This window comes from Phytophthora infestans, genomic scaffold, assembly GCF_000142945.1.
Source record: "Phytophthora infestans T30-4 supercont1.13 genomic scaffold, whole genome shotgun sequence".
In the NCBI taxonomy this organism is placed as follows: domain Eukaryota; phylum Oomycota; class Peronosporomycetes; order Peronosporales; family Peronosporaceae; genus Phytophthora; species Phytophthora infestans.
Genome location: NW_003303746.1, coordinates 1,037,140 through 1,057,676, shown reverse-complemented (window position 1 = coordinate 1,057,676; position 20,537 = coordinate 1,037,140). Strand labels below are relative to the sequence as shown.

Sequence of the window (20,537 nt, the reverse complement as noted above, 5' to 3'; positions counted from 1 at the left end):
TTGACCTTGTCTGGATCAGCCCGAACGCCCACGTTGCTTACGAAGCAACCGAGAACTTTAATCTCTGGTGACGCGAAAACGCACTTGTCGATGTTGGCGTAGAGCTTGTTCGCTCGCATTACGTCCAACACTCGACGGAGGTGTCCCAGATGCCCCTCCATGGCCGTCTCGCCTCCCTTGGCACGGCTATGGACGAAGATATCGTTGAAGTACGTATGTACGAAGGTACGCAAAGGGCGGAACAATTGCGTCACCAGGCGATTGAACTTCGCCGGGGCGTTAGACAGGTCCTGTGGTATGACGAGCCACTCCCAAAGCATGCCGCTTGGAGTGCTCACCGCGGTGAGCGGGATGTCACTCTCTTGCATCAGGATCTGGTAGTATCCGTCTACCAAATCCAGCGCAATGTACCGTACGCTCCCGGCCATGTTGTTTAACAACACATCCTTTCGTGGGATTGGTGTTTGGGCCGGCACCGTCGCGTTGCTCAGCTTGTTATAAGCATGAGCTAGACGCCACTTTCCGCCCGGCTTCCGAACGCAGAAAGTTGGCGTCGAGTGCGGGGCCTTCGACTCCCGCACCATGCCTGCCTTCGCTTTCGCGGCGAAGAAGGCATCAATGACCTCGCACTGTTCGCGCGGGAGAGACCATTGCCTCGTGACACAATACTTTGTGCCAGGCACGAGATCAATCTCATGCCGTACGCCTCGATCCGGTGGGAGTTGGGTCGGTGGGTGTTTGTTCACCACGTCCGCATACTCCGTCACCAAAGGATACACCGGATCCTTGGGGTTCTTAAGGATATCAGAACCCAGGCGCGTCTGACGCTGCTTGTTTAGGTCTTCCAGGACTCTCGTCTAAGACAGAGGAGGAGTTCAGCTCCTCCCGAGTGGTCTCAGGTCTCATGTGCACCATCTCGACAACCTTCCCAGCCTTGAGGTTGGCCAGGAAAGACTCGACCGTCATTTCCTCGAGGTTCAGTATCTCTGCAGCCTCTGGCAGCGGTTCCAAGTGGACACCAGATGCCTTGACGGGTAAACCGGTCTCGCCTTCGAAGATGTGATAGCACTCGTCCACCGGCCTTGTCGGAGGATCCTGGGCCCTGGACTCCGAGTCACTTGAAGCGACGTCGATCTGAGCGAGGTTCGTATCCGACTTGAGGCGGCGGCGGCGTCGTTGACGGCGGCGACCGTGACGTGGAGCTTTGCTGCCCACGTCTGGGGATGTCGGCGCTGCGACATCCGAGGCACTCGTGGCCTCGTGGGGTACTATAGTTACCCACACAGGAAGCGTATCCGACGTCTTCCGCTTCAGTTAAGGTCTGGGCGACTGTGTGTGGAACTCTGTTACCGACTCTGAACACGCTGTTCTCGGTGTTTGTGACAGCTGCAGCTGTCTGCGGAACTAAGTTACCCGCTTATGGACCTAAGTTACCAACTTGGCCAGCGCCTCCTCTGGGCGCTGCCACCATCAAAACATCCTCGGAGTCGCCATATACGTTGACGCCTCCCAAGCATCTGCCGGATGCTTTCGTACCCTGGCAACCCTTGCGTTCGCCCCGGGTCCTGACAGAGGTGGGAGCATGACTCAACAATGCTCTGTCGGACTTCGCAGGGCGGCTGGCACCAATTGCCTTGCCTCGCCAGTCGATCCAGGGCTCGTGCTTCTTAAGCCAGAGCATGCCCAGGATCATATCGTATGGATCCATGTCGAGAACAGTGAGCTGTTCGAGGCTGTCAAAGTCTTCAAGCTTGACGGCCAGATCCACTTGGACGTTGGGGACAGTGACGACCTTCCCGTCGGCAAGTCGCACTGACACCGTCTATTTGCCCTTGCTTTCTCTCAAAGCATTGGGCAACTAGTTGCTATTACGAGCAACTGTCTGGTGGCGTGCGAAATTCTTCGACGCCCCAGAATCGATCAAGATTCTAAAGGGATGATCGTATACCCGTACACGACCGTGTACTACGAGCAACCCGCCGCTGCTCTTCGCCGATTCGAGAGTGCGAAGACTCTCAGGGGCTAAGTCCCCGTGGTACGCGCCACCCGCGCACCCATCACAAAGACTTAGTTCTTTCCCAGTAGGGCGCCCCGCCCCTACTGATTTCCGGCGTTCCCCTGTCCCCGGGATCCTGGCTTCTGCCAGCGACCCTTGAGGACGGGCTTGGGGAAAGACCGTCTGCGGAGTCTTTTCGCGGGACAGTCGCGCTTGAAGTGACCCATCTTCGCGCAGCCGAAGCAGCGGATGTCACGCTGTTCGGCGGACCCAGGTTCCATAGGAACTGGTCCGTTGGGGCTCGCTCGACCGGGAGTCGACAAGGAACTCCCAGGCCACGCTGAGGCCGACGTACGCGCCTGGCGATGGCTGTACTCTTCCTGAAGAGCCACTCGAATCGCCTCTTCAAGGGTGTTTGACTGCACCCGGAACAGCTGAGTGCGAGCGGGGCCCACTCGAAGGCCGTCCATGAACACAGTCATCTTGATGTGTTCGGGGAGTGGGTTTTCCACTAGGGACGCCATGAGCTCACGTATCTCTTGCACGTACTCGTGCAGTTCACACCTCCCTTGTTTGCACGAGAGGAAGCGCGAACGCTGGCGGTACTCGTAGTTCGCCGGGAGGAACGCGGCTCGGAGCTGTTCACACAGCTGAGCCCAGGATGTGAAACATCCAGGGGATGTTGGCTCCCGTGTGTACACCCAACACTTAGCACGGCCGCTAAGGTTGGAGAGTGCAAAAGCAACACGAAGTTGCTCGGTCGAGATCAGAGCCTCGTCCATCGCGAGCTCTACTTCTCGGACCCAGAACTAAAGGTTTTCGACTTCCTCTCCTTCATACGGCTTAACCTTCAGCCGTATTGGCTTCGGGTGAGGCGGATTCGCTTCCACCGCCGGAGCCTGCAGGTTCTTCCGCACATGCGCGATGATCCCCTGCTCGTACGCGTCAAACGCATTGACGCACTCGAGCTGCTCGGCCGGTGTTGACACCACCGGGCTCTGCGAGGCCTCCATCCCGAAGATGCCTGCCATCTTCCGAACCGACTCGAACTGAGAGTCTTTCAGATGGGAGAAGTCATTCCTGGTCATGGCAACGAGCTTCGGAGAGGTTCAGGTAGTCTACCCGCGATGGCGTGGAATGACTACGAGTGCTACCAAGTGTGACGGGGTCGCACAGCACCTTGCGCTAGAGGAAGTTAGCTTCCGAGAGTATACAAACTCTCAGTGAACGGCAGTTCACAGGTCCCCTCTTTATTCAAAAGAGAGCGAAGTGACCTAATTAAGGTAGAATGTAAACTGAGTATATTTATAGGTAGATAAAGCTTGGGCTTAATACAAACTATAAGTCACTTATAGAAATGCAATGTCATCAACCAATGGTTGGCCTTGGACGACCTTGGTACTTTGTACCAAATATGCCGAAGTATGACGTGTCATACTCCTGAAGTGTGACGAGTCACACCTCATGTAACCAGGGTACACTTAGGGCTACGTACCCCGTTACAATTCCCTACAGCAGCTGGACGGCGACGGAACGGACGAACGAATTGGTGGACGGACGAACGGTAGATCTAGTGACTGGCCTAGCTAACTAGTTACAGACTACATTGGACAGAAAAATAAACCGAAATACAAATAGGTCGTGTGTCAGTAAGATACACACCGGCGGGGTAGAGGAAGTTCCCTACCGACAGCCAACGGATTCTTGGACCTATCGGCACTGAACGACCAAAGCTCGGCGTGCAAGGCTAGATCAGACACGTTACAGTACACTCCAAAAGGCGTAGAACACAAGCTGGTCTTCAAATAAATCATCAAAATATATTTCCTGATTATCTGATAAAACTAAATAACATTTCCTTTCGTAATTTTTTTTAGGAAACCCCATATAGTATGACCACCCAGCGAGCAACGCTGAATCGAAGGCTTCTAGGAATTATTGGATACCTCACTTTATATGTTTGGACAAGCTACACAAGTTATTCTTGCGCTAAAACGGAAAAAAAATGGGTAAGGCTTGAGCAGATCATACTATCCTCTTGGTGAGGCCAGCTGACAGTAATTAACATGATGTTAGTTTGCACTGCATAATGCTTTAGTTCGTTGTACATGCCATTATGTAAAAATTGGTACTAGCTGGCATCTGGTACGAGAGAGTTGAGCTAGTAGAGTAGTCGGCAAATTGGTTTCGACGACTACGCTTTGGCAATTAATCTATTCTTAAATGTTTAATTATCTTATACTCCGTCGAGTAAGGCCGAGATTGCGGTAAACGTTTACTGCTACTTTGGGCCTTGCTGTGAGAGTACTCTTGCGGTTTACCCTAGTTCCATCTATATGGTGGCGGTAAAGTAGCCCTCTTTTTAATTTTTATAGTTAATCTATGTGTAACAATGCATGCAAACCTCATGTTATTACTTCGAGGCATACATCGCAACCGTGGCTTGGAGTGAGCTGGTGTGATTGCTCGCCCTGTTCGCCACCCACGCGAAAAAAAATTAGCTTCTCGCTTGTTTTTTTTTCTTTGGCGCAAAACGATGCTGTTGGGGACGAAGCGACGAGCATATTTTTGCTTATGTGTGAAGGAAGAGAACTACGGTTGACAGAATCAGATAAACTTGTGGTCTTTCCTCGACAGTTCCACCAATAATAAATTCACCGGTAATCCTAGCTAGCGTAAGAATAGAGGGCAGCTCCACGGCTTCGCTTCGAAATGTATTCGCTGGGTGCTTCATTCAGCAATTTCATCACTGATTCCAGTATGCGTAGCTTTAGTGCTCTGTACGATAATTGTCTACGTCGCCAGCCACTGCTGACCAAGATGGGCTGTTCTTTGGACTGGGTGATCGTCTAGCGCAACGAGTGGAAAAGTACCGGCAAGACTGGCGAGGAACTAGTCGAAATCGACACGGTCGAAGAAAACCGGTTAATGAGCGAAAGTACAGCGAAAACAGTCCGTATGATGATCTGGGATTGCGACTAAAAAATGACTACGTGTAGCCATTTGTTTCAATGCCCCTGTCCAAAGCGATCACGATTTTATATTGAATTGCGACTAAAAAATGACTACGTGTAGCCATTTGTTTCAATGCCCCTGTCCAAAGCGATCACGATTTCACTGCCAATCGGTTGGTGGCCACAGTGTCAAAGGTTGCAACAGTTCAGCCATGGCGACGTCGACATCTGAGCTGCGCAAGGCTCTATCCAAGTACGCGCTGCCCAGCGACCATGAGCTGCGTCATCTGCGCGCTGCAGACCCCACAACTTCCTACCGCGCGTCGTTCTTCCGCCTGCAGATCGACGAGTTACTGGCCGCAACAGGTCGCAAACCCAGCGCCAAGGCGTCATCGGGTCTACAAAACCTCTTGTTCCAAGTGAAGGAGATCCTGCACAACCTGCAAGAGCAACAGGTCACTCAGGACGCATTGCAGGCCCGAGGTCTACTAGTGCGCAACCACATCAAGCGCAAGGAGATCGTGCTGCCCTTCCAGCGTCCTGCACGTCTGGACATCGTAGGCAGTTATATCCTGCAGAATATGGCCTACGCTGGCCAGAAGAGCGGCGACTACAGCGTCCTAACCATCGACCTGGCAGTCGAGATGCCGCAGAGCTGCTTTCTACCCAAAGACTTCGGTAATTACCGGTATTTCGACAAGCGCAACTTGTATTTAGGCGTGTTGGCGTCCGAGTTACAGAGTCACACGGAGCTGTTCAGCGAAGTAAAGCTCCAGGCCTGGCACGGCGAGTATGAGAAGACTGTAGCCCTGTTGCACGTGAGCTCAGCGTTCCTACGCGAGCACGGTATCAAGGGCGGCAAGGTGCGCGTCCGCGTGCTTCCCGTGGCCACGACGGAGCTGTTTAAACTGGCGAAACTGGCTCCGTCGAGGAATAACGTCAAGCACGAGCCCAATATGACGGAAGCGGAGATGAAACAGTGTCGTACGCCCGTGTACAACAATTCGATTCTGGAGGATATGCTGCTACGGCAACACACGCGCGAGCTGCACGCTGCGCTGCAAGAGGCTCCTCAGCTGTGCGAGGCCTGTGTGCTGGCCAAAGTGTGGCTGAGGCAGAGAGGCTTCCACAAGGCCTCGGACTCTGTCAACGGCTTCCTCATGAGCATGTTGCTGCTGTATCTGCTCCAGAAGAAGAGGATCAGTGCGCAGACGCCGTCGGACCAGATGTTCAAGGTCTTGATGCAGTTCGTCGCAGTGCACAAACTGGAGAGCGAGGCGCTGCAGTTCCCTCCGAGCGAAGACGGCGTAGTGCTGACCACTGAGGGCTTGCAGACGTTCCGCAAGGCGTTCGAGCTCGTGTTCCTGGACTCTTCTGGCCGCTTGAATCTCTTCGCACGCGTGTCGACGAGTGCGTGGCGAGAGCTGCGAGAAGCAGCCAAGGAGTCGGTCCGACTGGTGCAGCACTGTACCATGGACGACTTCCGCTCGCTTTTCATCGCCAAGCACGCGTTCTGGACGCGGTACGACCAGTATTACTGGTTCCCTGCCCCCTGTCCCGTGGACGATGCCGATGAAGACACGTACACGTTAGAGGAGAAGCGAGAGATCAACGATATCGGGTTGGAGAGGTTCTGGCGGCGTAAACTCGAGTTGGTGCTGTCCAGAGCGCTGACAGACCGTGTGAGTCTCGTGCGACCGGTTACCGAAGACGACGTGGAGTGGGGGATGCAGGATTACTCGCTGCCGACGCAGCGAAAGGTGGCTGTCGGACTGCGTATCAACTCGGACAACGCGCTACGCATCGTCGACAAAGGGCCGTCAGCAGACGACACAGTGGCGAGCAAGCAGTTCCGCGAGTTTTGGCGTGGGAAATCGGAGCTTCGTCGCTTTAAGGACGGCGCTATCATCGAAGCTGTGGTGTGGGAAGGAATCGGCTCGGAGAACCGACACCGAGTGCTGGACGCCATCGTCAACTTCATCGTGCCAGCTCACTGTCCTCAACTCACGTTGTCGCAGATCAAGACGTCGAATGCGGCGCTGTACTCGGCTCTGGACGTCCAGGACGCTGCCACTTTAAAGACCAAGACAGCGAACGCGTCGTTCGAGTCGACGATGAACGCGGTGTCCAAGTTGTGGGTCGTTTTCAACGCGTTTGCCAAGACGCTGCGGGACTTGGACTCGTTGCCACTCAAGGTGTCAGATGTGCTGCCCGTGCACGCTGCGTTCCGCTACACGAGTCTCTTCCCCGTACAGCCACACCCTCTGGCGTACTCGAAAGGAGAGAAGATGGATGCCGCGCCGATGGCTCACGTCAACACCGTTCTCGAACCGCTAGTGCTACATGTCAAGTTCGAGCGCTCTTCGGCTTGGCCGAGCGACAAGAAGGCGCTGATGCACGCCAAGACGGGCTTCTACGTGCACATCGGCCACGAACTGCAGTCCAGACTGAAGTTGCGATGTGAAGTGGCGAAAGAGTGCGTGGATGTGTTCATGAAAGGCTACGTTTTCCGTCTGGTTATACGCAGCGAGAAGGAGCTGAGTGTGGTCACAGGTGCTGCGGGAGCTAAGAAGCTCGCGATTGTGCACTCTCCCGAGTACGTCAAGACGAAACGTGAGGCTGACTACGTATCCAAGCACGCGAGTACGGTGCATGCTCTGCATACGAAGAACACGGCGTACGGTCCCACAGCTCGACTGGCGCAGCGCTGGCTGGCAGACAAGGCGTTGAGCAACGTCTTGTCGATCGAAGCGGTGGAGCTGTTGGTAGCCGACGTGTTCCTGTCGTGTGCTTCTACGTCCGCTCCTCACTCGGTTCTGTCGAGTTTTCTCCGATTTTTGAAGCGAATGGCGAGTTTTGACTGGCCGAATGTGCCGTTTATTGTGGATCTGAACGCGTCATTGGACGACGACAAGCGTCGAGAGATCCTCAAGCGCTTCGAGGCGTCCAGTACGAGTCCATCCACCCACCCTGCCATGTTCATTGCTGCTGATTATGAGGATATGGACTGCTTGTCGAGCTGGACGCGGTTCACGCCGGACAAAGTGGTGGCGCAGCGCTTGGTTTCTTTAGCTCGCGCGTCGTACGACCTGTTGGTGCATTGGCTGGCGTCTGGCGCGTCGTCTTCTGGCTGGAAACCCGCCTTCTCGTCGTCCAAAATGGAGTTCGATGCGATGCTCCAGCTGGCTACGGAGAACCTCCCGACCAAGAGGATTCGCGTGGATGGAGACAAGAAGCATCCGTTCGTGGCGTCGGTGTACAAGAACATGGATCTGACGGCTGTTCCGGTGATGGTTGGGTTTGATCCGGTGCACGAGCTACTGCAGGATCTGCAGCGAGCTTTCGGCCACTTGGCTTTCTTCTTCGTGAACGGCGTTGAGACGACGGAGATCTTGATCACGTGGAAGCCACAAGCTTTCTTGCCAGCGAAGTTCCGTGCTATCACAGCGAGTTACCAGATGCCACTTCCCACTTCGGATGGAGACGAAGACTCGACACGCTGCTTTGCTGTGCCGAACGTGTTTGAGATCCTTTCGGACATGCAGAGCATCAGCCATGGGATGGTTGTCGGGGTCGCGTTGCAGCCATTCGAGACCTGTTAGAATTGATGCTGGCTTTAGGCGACAATATAGATACATTTTTTAATATCTTACCGATTTTGTACTAATGTTGTGTACAGTCGTGCACCTCCAATTCGGCAGGGCGGACCATATCAACAGTGCCAGGGCATAAGTGCACAACATAAAGCAAAAAACAAACGCAAATCCAGTGCACTGATATTTTATTTGTTAATTCAGTACCAAATATACGCCAATCTTCTGCATAATCTTGGCATCAGACGCGCGAATCGCGGGCGCGCAAGAGCGCTTCCGGTCGCGATAGGCGTCCGGCAAGGCGGCAACTTCCGCGGACCGCTTAAGAATACTCTGGACGGTAGTGCGCTTTACTGCTTGGGGCCCCCAAGTTGGGGGTCTTAAAGCGCTCCGTTGCCCAACGAGCAAGTTCGGAGTGAGAGCATGCAGGATCTGACTTGTGCTTCTCGCACAAAGACTGCTTTTGTGTGACATGTAGGAGGAAGGGCGATGTCCCATTGTATTTGGCGGTAAAAATCAAACTGTGTGTTTGTATGAAGACGTCCGATCCAAAATTTAAAATCAGATCGATGCGGCGTGTCATCCCTCGGCGAGGAGGGGAAAGCCGTTGGCTAGGGTGGTGATTGACAAAGGTAATTGCGCATCCGATTCGCGTAATCATGAAATATGGCAGGGTATCGACTGATACCGGTGCCGAATTGGAGGTGCACGACTGTATTACACGGGGAAGCTCTGAATTTCCAACGAAAGCAAAAAAAAAATCTCGAACGAAAGTAAAATTACTCCTGTAAATAAAACAGGTATAAGAATTACATGTATCGACGAAAATTTAAGAAGAAGGTTTGAGCCTGAACACAGCTACATCCTTAATGTTGCTCACATTAAACAAGTCGTTTTTTTAAGCAAACAATGTTCAAAAACGTACCAGATTGATCACTGCGAACACGACAATAGCTTACTTCGTGAGACGCTTCTCTTAACTTGCATATTCTTAAATGCATAGTACTGCTGTTAAGATGCATGGTTTTTACATAAATCTTACTCTAGATCGAATACAAACTCCAACACGAGCTCTTATGCGGGTAAGACTCATGTACCTTAGCATCATTATTTTCAGCGGGGCTATTGCAAACGATAACCATGAGAGCTTGGCATATATGCGTTGAAAAGTTAAGGCAATTGTACACGCACCGCGTTTTTTTAATCAGCAATCGGACTTAGCGATCGCATATTTATAGCCCTTTCTTAACTGATACGTAAAACTTCGAACTGAAGCTCGCAAGAGGTCGTAAATAAACAATGCTTCTACTGTTCTTTCTAGCGGAATTTGCCAGTGGCGGATTAGTGATTCCAGCTGTAAGGGGTTTATGAGTTACCGCTATTGGACTGCGAGGCGCACTATCTCCACCCGAAGCAAACAAAGATAGTGGCGATAGCAAAGACGGGCGCCAAGATGGCGCGGTTGCTGTTGCGAGTCGCCCTGGAACGGGACGCTTGCCCTGATCTATAATAGGGAGCTCTAGACGTGCGGGGCAAAAAACAGTAATCCAAGTTGACAAAAATAGCAATTTAAGTACTAAAAACCAAATGTATTAAGTCAACTCGGGGTTTCCAGATAAAATTCACGACTGACCAAGCTCACCTCGCTCGCAATGTCACCCTTACCGTATTTCTCTCAGTCGGACCGCACGTCCACGCGTCCTTGGGTACACTGCTGTGGATGACCCTCCCTTCGCTTCACTGGGCTTTGTATACGTTGCGGTAATGCTAGCCGTATCATGTGTCGTCCGTCCCAAGTGCCTTGCACATCGCTGTGACGACAGGTACTTAAATGCACCTTCGATGGTGTAATCAGAGGGCGGTGTTGTTCCCTCTTCACACTTCACGTCGAAGCGACGGGGTAAGGCACCAATTCGGGCGAGGAATTCCGACAATGTCAGAGCTAATTCGAGCGACCCAACGGCCGATCATCCTCTTGTCGTACGACTTCAAGTGGCTGGACGCAGGTCGCTCCAGAGGAGGGACAGGAATCGTGCCCAAGACGGTTGCCACCGTTCTCACTCGAGGCATTGCTAAATGTAAATGAGTGGGCCCTTAAGGAAAATGCATTGGTCAAGAAAAGGGTTCTTAATGATGACGTTGGACGTAGCGCTTTCGTAGAAGCAATACCCACCATGCTGCAAGATGTAGAAGATTCATGTTGCTTCCAAAACTACTGTGATTGGAGCTTTTAACTGTAGCAAGGAGAACCGAATGAGCTTTTTTCTGCCACAGCTGGTTTATTGGAGTTCACCCATTGGGTTATTTAAGCTTCAAAAAGAGATATTTGTTTCACCCAGTTTTCTCCAAGCAACATTCACTGGGTGAATGGGTTTTGATGTTACCCGTGGCCACCACAGGCAACATTCCTCTGTGTTTTATTGATGGCCACCGGATAATACTACTGTAGAAATATCGGTCTTTTGTGCAACCTGGCTTGCAACCCTATTTGGATTGGTTAATACTAGTGCTGATGACTGTGTTGAAGTGCACAAAGCGGTAGCTACACACGCAGAGTAGGATGGTCGCCATTCTTACGATCCGCACGGAGGGCCACCAAGATACTTGACACTGAGAGCTGCCTACCATAGACTGAATATACCTTGTCTATCGCTGCGTCACTGGTAAACCCTGAGCGCACCGAGCTAGCGACTACGTCCCAGAACACTTTTCGCCTAGAGAAGGCGAATTTGCTCGCACCACGCTCGATTGCCGCAAAGTCTTTCGCTGCTTTCGGGTCACCGCATCCGACCTGGTATTCGTGCCAAAGTTCGAATATTTCGGCCGCTTTGAATGTACAGCCGTAGACGCTCGGCGAGTCGGAGGCGGATTAGGTGGAGATGTAGTTATATCCTGCGCAATAACGTCGCGCCGAAAAGATGGCTACATGGCAATTTGCTTTAGTATGGCCTGAATCTTCGGTAGCTCTCGTTGGCTCTTTCGCCGTGAGCGCATGACTTCGTCCAGCACTTCGGCTGTTTGGCGTCGCCCTGCTCCAATCTGCGAGTTAAGGGCTGCTAACTCACGGCGACTACCATCTCCGAGTACAGCGCTACCACGGCATGAACCTCGTGAGCTCTCGCTTGTACTGGCTTGTCATAGTGCTGGGGCTTGTGGCGTTCTTTTCTTTTTTTGCAAACTTCTGGCTTGATCTCACTTGGATTTTGATATCTGGCTCTACACTAAGTACGTTTGCAGCTTGACTTGCTTTTTGTATCAGATTGGGTTGCAAAACTGACCTGAACCTCCCACCGTGTGAACAACTCAAGTTGCAATCACCACCCCACCGTTTCGCGCTGTACAAGGCACAATTGTGGTCTATACGCTACGTGCAGCCAATCAGAGATCAGAATTTTCAGAAATACAGCCTTGGTTGCAGATGGCCGATAATGTATTGGTTATAAGAAGCTTAACGATCTATTTTTGGTACGAAGTGGTGCATTCAGTTACATATGGGTACGCACAAATTCGTTCAAAAAACAGAATACCACCACATTTTTTTGTGATATAAGAAATGGAATAGGAGATAACAGGTTCATCCAAATTGAAGGAGACTGAAGAAATTATGTTCTTCAGGTGCAAAGTTTTGTTTACCAATGAAATCACGTAAAAGTTAGAGATTTTTTCTTTAGGTCGAGTGCCGTCCCTGGAGAAACTCTGGAGAGAACATCTGAGCTAGTGGCTTCATTGACCATTCCACTGATGATACATGTACACTGTACCGGTACTGTAGCCATGCGGTATGGCTCAACTCGAGCCAATTCAGATTGTAAACATTTTTGATGCTCAAAGCTTGCTCGGTTCGTAATCTTGCTAGAAGGATATCTGACTCAGACTCTGAGATCTACAGGCTGATGCAGAAGCTCATTCTCGATTTCTCTCGTTTGTACTCCAAGGCGACATCGCTGACATAGCTGTAGATTGTCCCTTTAGCAACAATGGTCTACTCGCCCAGCACCTACCTGGTCTCCGCAGCAGTGGCTGCGGTGGCTCTGCAGATGCAGCGAACGTCTGCTGCATCGCTGTTTTACGAACCGTTTACTGTTTCTGACACGGTGAACAAAATCAGCCGTGGCTTCCCCGGTTTCGGTGCCGAAGTCGCCGACCAAAACTGCGCGATCGAAGTCGAGACAGACCCCACACTTCCCAAAGTCTCAACTATTTCGACGGTGCCGGTGACATTCACGGACTTGTTGGCTAACGCGTCGGGAGTACCAGCAGAGCCGATATTCATGAGAGTAGGCAAGCAGATCACGTCGGAGGAGACCCCGGCCACCGATGCCAACCAGGATGCGTACATCGGTTTGGCCACTTCTTGGATAGGCAGCGGTACGTCGAGCAAGAATGGTACTGGTGTCGTCGAGACCAACCGAGGTACGGGATGGAATGGAAAAGGTACCACCCGTGAGCTGCTCGAAAGCGCCGTTGCCGGTCGGGAGAAGGACCAACCTCGACCCACTAGGCGCCCCAGCCCGCAACCGACTCCCAGTCCTTTGCGAAATCTGCTCGAAAGCGCCGTTGCCGGTCGTGAAAAGGACCAACCTCGACCTACTGGGCGCCCCAACCCGCAACCGACTCCCAGTCCTTTGCGAAATCTGCTCGAAAGCGCCGTTGCCGGTCGTGATAAGGACCAACCGCGTCCAACCCAACATCCAACGGGTCGCCGTCTTGAAGAAAACACCAACAAGGACATCGCCAAACTCGAAGCCTTCTATGGTACGAAAATGGAAATGTTCCTTGCAGAACTTCCAACGGAGGGAGTTCAGACACCGTCTCCGTGGGCTGGACCTTAGTGGCCCACCTTCCAGGACAGTATCAATGTCGTGTGGAGTGAAGGACAGCCCAGTCCGGCCGAAAAGTATGCCACTGCTTTTGGTCTTGATGCTACGGATTTCATGAACAAGGTGTCCAAGGTCAACGGTGTCGACTCGCAGAGTCAACGTAGATCCTGCCAGTCGGACCAGAGCTGTGAGACCGGCAGCAAGTGCGCCATTCGTGCCGGCAAAACGTCAGGATACTGCATCCCTACCTGGTTCGGTATTTGCCACGCCTGGGCACCGCCGCTATTCTTGAGGTAGAGCCAAAGTGTCCCGTGATGCACAACGGCGTCACGTTCCAGCCCATGGACATCAAAGCTCTCGTATCAAACGTGTACGATGGTGCCGGTGTCGAAACTGTCTTCACGGGTGCGCGCTATAACGGTGGCGATGACGCTACGGATGCGTATGGTCGACACACGAACGCCGCTTACCGCGACATGAATCCTGCGTACTTCCACATTGCGGCTGCCAACATCCTGGGTAAGCTAAACGCCACTTTTGTGATCGATGTTGACGCCGGTGCGGAGGTGTGGAACCAGCCTGTGCGTGGTTTCAAGGTGTTCGAGCAGACGGCCATGTCGCTCGAGGAAGCCGCTCAAACCTTTTATGGTCTCGCGGCATACCCGTTCAATAGTGCTGCCAAAAGTATTGTGTACGTCAAGTCGCGACTGTCGTGGATCTACGAGACGTACACGGATGGCGGGCTCGTGTCCTCGGGCCAGATCAACCAGTTCAGGTACTATTACTATCTGCTCGAGCTGGACGACGCAGGTCAGATCATCGGAGGCGAATGGGTCTACACGTCGGACAGCGACCTCCCGGACTTTTTGTGAAAGCGAAGCCTGCTGATGACGCTGTAACCAGTATCGGTCTGGCATACGCCGACGTGAGCATGCTTCTGGAGAAGTCGGCCTCTTGTTAGATTCAGGCTTAATCCCTTGGTTTCCATCGACAAGTTCGCTGTTAATTAGGTTAACAAAAAGATGAAACCTGTCATTCGTTCCTTGTTGTGATCTTTCGTCTCTAAAATTGGTGCATCCCTCGAACGGTTTGCAAGCTTAGACTGTTGATAGACGACAGATCACCATGGACCGGCTGCGAGCTGCTTTCGATGAAGTGGTGGAGATCGTCAAGTCTGCACTGGACGGCGAGCCCAAGACGCCTGCCGAGATCCTGCTAGACGAGCACCTCCCCGTTGAAGAAAACGTTCTGGCATCTTTGGTGACAAAAAGTCATCAAACGACAGGTATCCCCATGTCCGTCATGAACGAACTGGCGTCGCGCACACACAACGTCGTAGACTGTCCGTGCATTCAGGCGCGGATCTGGGAGATCCTCATCGACCACCAACAGAACCCAGCTTTGCTGAAGAAGGCGCTGAATCTACTGCAATATTTGCTGGTTAACGGCTCCCAAGAAGTTCTGAAGGACACGCGATCGCCTGCCCGTGCCTCGTTCCTGTTAGAGCTAGCGACGGAATACAACAAGTACGAGTTCGAACAGTACGAGTTCAGTCAAAACCTAGACGTTGGTGCAGGCGTGCGCAAGACAGCGGCGGAGATCAACACGTTGCTGAAAGACGACGATGCTCTGCTTGAAGCGCGTCAAAGAGCGGGGAAGCTGCATCAAAACCTCTCGTCACGAGGACTACGCAGTGCATACCCGACACCAAGAGCGAGCGACAATGAATCGCGGTCACCAGTATACACCGACATGCATTCGTACGGCTCAAGACTGGATGACATAGCGTCTCGAATCGTGACGCACCCACCGTCCGATTCAGACGACGAAAGGAGCTAACTCTTAATACGTTGCAATTTACTTATGTGTTTAGAGCTCGAAGATACGCCATGTCGTATTGGCTACGGTCGAACTCGCACTTGTCTGTTTCTTTTGAGATTGTAGCTAGCATTTGCTTGTTGACTTGACTGTCAATAGCGACAGGTACGAGAGCTCTTGCTGTTTCGAAGCAGCCGAGTGCGTGCTCGTAGTTGTGCAGTGCGTGGTACAGCTGCCCCTTTCGAAAATGAGTCGCCACCTGGTTGCTATCACACTGAAGTGCTTGCTCGCAGTGTTTTAAACCTTTCGAATAGTTCCGCTGCATCTCGAGGCAACCGCTCGCAATGTTCAAATGACACGACATCTCGAGCTACCCGAAGCGTTTAAAACATCAGGGATACGCATTGTCAGACGACATGAAGCATTGACACGCACCACTCGAAGAACGCAAGACACTTGATCTTCCGTGGTCGAGCTGAACTCCGGTCGAGCGCGCAGCACTTCCACACAGCTGAGAACAACTTCATACTTCGTCGTGGAGTAGTCGAAGAAGTTCTCGACCGCGAGCACGTTGGCCTCTTGAAACGTCCGTTGGACTCGTTCGAGCACTTGTTTAGACGTCCGATCCTCAGTCATTTCGGATACTAAACCCTTGATCGTGTGGCTGTCTGTCTCCGTCGTCAACAACGTCAACCCAGTTACAACTTAAGCACGTAGTAAGAAGGTGGCTCACCATTCGCAGCGTCGCCTTCGTTCAGCAGCTTAGCTTTCACTCGATCCAGATTAATCGTTCCGCTTTCGTGTTCAGAATCCTATACAGCGAAGAGTTAGCACAACATTAAATAAAATGCGAATTATTCTATGAACCAAAGTGGCGATCCGGTTGTAGTGAAGCATCGCCAGTAATGGCGCGTTCATGCGTTCAAACGCTTCGCCCCTCTTCCACCACGCCGTGATATGAATATCATCTCGTATCAGAACTTCCTTGAGCGCCTCAGTGGCCGCAGCTAGTCTCCCCTCCTCCAGATCACAAGAGCCAATCCCCAAGTAGACGTCCTTGTAAAACATCTTAATAATTGCCTCCAGGTCGTTCTCTTTGGGCAGAGACTCGTCCGGCCTCGTCTTTTTCTTCTTCTCGTGACTGCAATTGGTACCACAAGAGTGGCTCTCCTTGTCCTCGTGCTTGCAGTCATGACTCTTGTCGCTTTGATTCGACTTAAGAGGTTCCTTCCCGAGTAATTGAAGCTGCTCTTGCTCCACTATGAGAAGATGCGGTACCAGCTCCTCCAGTTTCTTAATAGCCGCCAGAGCTTTCTCAAACAGCGGCTTAGCCTGCTTCTTGTCAGCTCTCTCTCCAAGTCGTCGGTTCTCCAGAATCTGTTGCAGTAGCTCGTGCTTCTGATTGAAGAGCGCAGCTTGAGTCTGCAGCTTATCCGCCTTATCAGCCTCTCTGTTGCTGCTGTGATCTTCTTTGTGGCTTTTGCGCACTCGTTTCTTGGCCTTAAGAGCGGCAACTGCAGCTTGAGCCGACAGGATTTCCGCAGACTGCTGTGCCGCCTGCGTGGCCGAAGTTTCGACGCTCTCCTTGGCCTGATGCTGCTTCTGCTGCTTCTTGAGTTGCTCCTCACGCTGCTCTAACTGGTCCACGCGCTCAAGCTCCTTTTCCACGTCGAACTTGGCCCACGACGCATATGACGCGCTGCTCATAGCCTAAAACGACGTCAGATGGTAACAAGTATCTCAGTACATTCATCAATACAAGTAGTAGTACTAGTACTGTACTACGTAGTAATATTTTCAAAACACACAAGCAGTATTACATGTTCTTCAGTAGTAGTACTAAGCCGCAAGACAGCTCTAACTAGGAAAACTTGATTCATACAAAAAGCAAGCTAGCTTATGCCTCACACATGTAGTAGTCATAACCTCCTCATAAGATCGAAGGGGGACTCACTTACTACTCTTTTCTTACTGTTCCTGTTTGGGCAGTCTACTGGGAAGAGCTGTCTACGATCTTGCTGGCAACGGCCTTGGACACGTCCTTGCCGATGTCGCGGGCCACACCACTGATGTCCGAGATGACAGCGCCGCTGCTACTGACCGCCTCCTTCATAGCACGGTCGATACGCGACTCCTGCGACTTTAGAAAGGGTGCCAGGAAGTGCATGTAGAGGAAAGACGCGCCCATCGTCGAAGGCATGAACAGCCACAGCAGGAAGCCCAGCTTGAAGGCGTAGTAGAAGGGAATCCAGTAGAGTAGGAAGTCGGCAAAGATCTCGACGAGGTTAAAGCAGGCGTACACGACCCAGTACGTGAGCCACTGCACGTCATCCTTCTTGTCGTCAGTCTCGATGGCCTTGAACGAGCAGTAGGCAGGGTACACGAAGCCCACCATGTTGCAGATGAGTCCCGCGCCGAAGCCGACGAGCAGCAGCAGCAGAAGCAGCGCCGCGCCACCAGCCACCAGGTACAGCTTCTCCACACCCGTAGCGTCCTGTGCCTGCTGCAGTACCGGGAATTTCTCCAAGTCCTTGGCCCACTTGTCCATGTACACTTGCACCTTCTCCATTGCCTTCTTCTTCCTAAGTCTGTATGCACGAGCCTTTTTTGGGAGTGCCTACTGGCTGGACCAGGATCGGTTGTCTCGGTTTGGACCCCAAACCGTTGAGAATCTGGGTGATCTTGCAAAGCACCCTTTGTGACAAAAACCCATAAAATGCGTTTAAATATCGGTATTTTTGAAATTAAGAGCAAATTTAAACCATGTTTGATTCTCTCATTTACTTAGCCCATTTATGAAAGTGGGCGATAGCACTGATATCTGCAGAAAAATGACGTGACGCAAATCTGCCGATTTATTTTTTCCCAGCTGCGAAGCTAAAATCCCTTACTAAATCACAAAATTGACGCGGGGAAGCTCTTATGGTATAATTGTTTAAGGATTAAACCCATATTTCTTTTCACAGTGTATTTACTTGACAGATACGAGTAAGGTGCCAGCGGTAATATTAATACATGTACGTGTTCACGTTCCTACACAGGGCAAGAGGTACCGAGGATTGTATATTAAGCTTGAGCTGCGCTCCAATTTCGAGGGCTGGTAGATCAGGGTTGCTTGAATGTGTGCAATGCAGTACATGTAGCATTGTAGCATTATGCACACTTGCATCGCATCTCAGAGGCTTGGGCGTCATCCCTTTGACGCACCGGCGTCAGTTTTTCGCTCGAGTGTTACCCGTCACAATAGTGAGTAAACCTAGTGACAGGGCTGGATTTTCTTTTCACAATTTGATTTTTTTAAGAGAGTCGTTATTTAAAAAATTAATTGTCAAGGAAATTTTGAGTCCCTCGTACGGTTAAATTTGTATACCCGTATACGGAGCTTTTGTGCCGCTCATTTAGGGGCACTCCATTTCGAGAAGAACAGCGCCAGCAATGGATCGGCGCCAGCCTGCACGCGCGTCGAAGAAGCGGCCCTCAGAGGAAGCCTACAGCGGGGGCAGTGAGAATGACGGCTCGGACGCGAGCTGGGTGGACGACTCCGCCGTATCCAGTAGTTCCAGTGCGGCGACGTGGAGTGTCGAGGATTCAAGCGTGACTGATACGCCTGGCGAGAGAACAAGTGGAGGTAGTAGCGGAAGAGGATCTCCAGAAGTCTGTGCAGACTTAGTTGAAACGCAGTTTCAGTCCTGGGAAGCCTTTCACTCGTATCTGGACGAGTATCAGAAGCAGACTTACCAGGTAAGGGCATTGATGGCACTATGTATTACATTATGAGAGTATTCAACGGGTTTGACCAATTTACTGTAGGTTTTTAGAGTGCGATCAACTAAAAGCGTGGCAGAACGGAACAGGCTAATCCAGAAGGCCCAGAAGCCGTCTTCAACGCTCATCCCAGAGGCATGGTGTACGTACGCAAAGACGCTCATTTGCACGCATGGCGGCAAGTACAGATACCGTGGTAAAGGGAAGAGGCCACGTCAGGAAGTACGCCCGATCGAGTGCAAGGCCCAGGTGCGAGACGTTGACTGTCGGTCACTGCCGGTCACAGTCGGTTGTAGTCTGGCACTGTCGGTCACAGTCGGTTACTGATCGGTACTTTATGTAACAATACTATTCAACAGCTAACGTTGCTCATGTGTGTATACAGATAAACGCTTGCGTTCAAGTGGTGAACACATCCCCTCTTCATTTTGCAGTTTGCGTCACTAAGACTGCATTATCTCACAACCACGGATTGGGGTTGCGTACGTACCGCCATTATCCCGCTAATCGACCGGCTATAGAAGAAGATGTTTTGGCGACGGTCGACTCCCTCAGAAAGTCAGGCACAAAGACGCAAAACATTCTGAAATTTATCGTGGAGAACACCAGCAGCGATCCAACTCCTCAAGATGTACGAAACCTAATCCGGAAGCTAAAGAAACAAGACCAGGGCGTGTCATCTCGTTCTCAACGCATCAAGAAATGGATGGTGGACTTTTGTGCTGTTCAAGGGAACGTAGGGCATATTTTTGTGGACCCATCAGGCGGAAAGGTTCGTTTTGCGTCTCAAGTATTGTGAATCGGTCAGTTTGATTCTAAATGTGTGTGTTTGGTTTTGTAGAAAATCGCTACGTGTATTACACTACAAACGAAGCACATGATTGACATTTTTAGCAGATTCCCTGAAGTTTTAATGATCGACGCAACGCATGGTACCAACGCCTCAAAGTACAAGATTTTTTCGTTCATGGCTCATGATATTTTCGGGAAAGGTCAGTACGTACAGCACGCTATCCTACAAAATGAACGAAGTGAAACGCTGTTTTCGGCGTGTGAAGAATTTAAGAAGCAGAATCCTTCCTGGACTAAGCTGCAGTGTGTGATCGTGGACAAAGACTTTACCGAAATTGGAGTTTTGCAGACTGCTTTTCCAGACGTTCGTATACTTCTCTGTCAGTTTCACGTTGTGAAATATTTGCGGGAGGAGATTGCATGCGCTGACTATGGCTTCTCGCCGTGGCAAAAAAAGCAGCTTCGGGCAGTTGTCAATCTGTTGGTGTACGCAAAAACGGAACGGGAGTATGAAAAGCACCGACGCTACATGACACGTTTGACCTGTATTGGTACCAGCCTTGGCACCGCCACGGCTAGATCTGGTGCAATCGTGGAATCGGGTGCGGAATCTGTTGCAGTCGGTGGAAGTGTGGAGTCGGTTGCAGCATTAAGTACTGCTGTGGACACAGAGCAGGCTGCCTTAAATCACCCGTTTGAGACTTACTTTGCGAAGGATTGGGACGGGTGCAGGGACATGTGGTGTTCTTTCACGAGACAAAGTGCGGTGACGTTGGGCAACAACCCCAATAACAGACTT

At 51.5% G+C, this 20,537-nt stretch overlaps 7 protein-coding genes across 7 annotated transcripts; 4 read left to right on the top strand and 3 right to left on the bottom strand.

The window, feature by feature from the left end:
* Positions 1–4,747: 4,747 nt before the first annotated feature.
* On the top strand, positions 4,748–8,552 carry PITG_08338 (nucleolar protein 6, putative; the record flags this gene model as incomplete). Its single annotated transcript, XM_002903688.1, has 1 exon — positions 4,748–8,552. One exon carries the CDS (start codon positions 5,163–5,165, stop codon positions 8,550–8,552), a length of 3,390 nt encoding a protein of 1,129 aa, XP_002903734.1.
* A 1,866-nt stretch (positions 8,553–10,418) lies between these two features.
* Positions 10,419–12,319, bottom strand: PITG_08337 (uncharacterized protein; the record flags this gene model as incomplete). The annotated part of the gene is made up of 4 exons (XM_002903687.1): positions 10,419–10,615; positions 11,169–11,334; positions 11,609–11,764; positions 12,305–12,319. The coding sequence occupies 4 exons, from the start codon at positions 12,317–12,319 to the stop codon at positions 10,419–10,421; spliced, it is 534 nt and encodes a 177-aa protein (XP_002903733.1).
* A 261-nt stretch (positions 12,320–12,580) lies between these two features.
* Positions 12,581–13,375, top strand: PITG_08336 (glycoprotein elicitor-like protein; the record flags this gene model as incomplete). Its single annotated transcript, XM_002903686.1, has 1 exon — positions 12,581–13,375. One exon carries the CDS (start codon positions 12,581–12,583, stop codon positions 13,373–13,375), a length of 795 nt encoding a protein of 264 aa, XP_002903732.1.
* Positions 13,376–13,677: 302 nt separating this feature from the next.
* Positions 13,678–14,235, top strand: PITG_08335 (uncharacterized protein; the record flags this gene model as incomplete). The annotated part of the gene is made up of 1 exon (XM_002903685.1): positions 13,678–14,235. The coding sequence occupies one exon, from the start codon at positions 13,678–13,680 to the stop codon at positions 14,233–14,235; it is 558 nt and encodes a 185-aa protein (XP_002903731.1).
* A 253-nt stretch (positions 14,236–14,488) lies between these two features.
* PITG_08334 (uncharacterized protein) lies at positions 14,489–15,202 on the top strand (the record flags this gene model as incomplete). The annotated part of the gene is made up of 1 exon (XM_002903684.1): positions 14,489–15,202. The coding sequence occupies one exon, from the start codon at positions 14,489–14,491 to the stop codon at positions 15,200–15,202; it is 714 nt and encodes a 237-aa protein (XP_002903730.1).
* Positions 15,203–15,224: 22 nt separating this feature from the next.
* Positions 15,225–16,914, bottom strand: PITG_08333 (uncharacterized protein; the record flags this gene model as incomplete). Its single annotated transcript, XM_002903683.1, has 3 exons — positions 15,225–15,551; positions 15,611–15,853; positions 16,049–16,914. The coding sequence occupies 3 exons, from the start codon at positions 16,886–16,888 to the stop codon at positions 15,225–15,227; spliced, it is 1,410 nt and encodes a 469-aa protein (XP_002903729.1).
* A 211-nt stretch (positions 16,915–17,125) lies between these two features.
* PITG_08332 (uncharacterized protein) lies at positions 17,126–17,772 on the bottom strand (the record flags this gene model as incomplete). The annotated part of the gene is made up of 1 exon (XM_002903682.1): positions 17,126–17,772. The coding sequence occupies one exon, from the start codon at positions 17,748–17,750 to the stop codon at positions 17,172–17,174; it is 579 nt and encodes a 192-aa protein (XP_002903728.1).
* Positions 17,773–20,537: the final 2,765 nt, after the last annotated feature.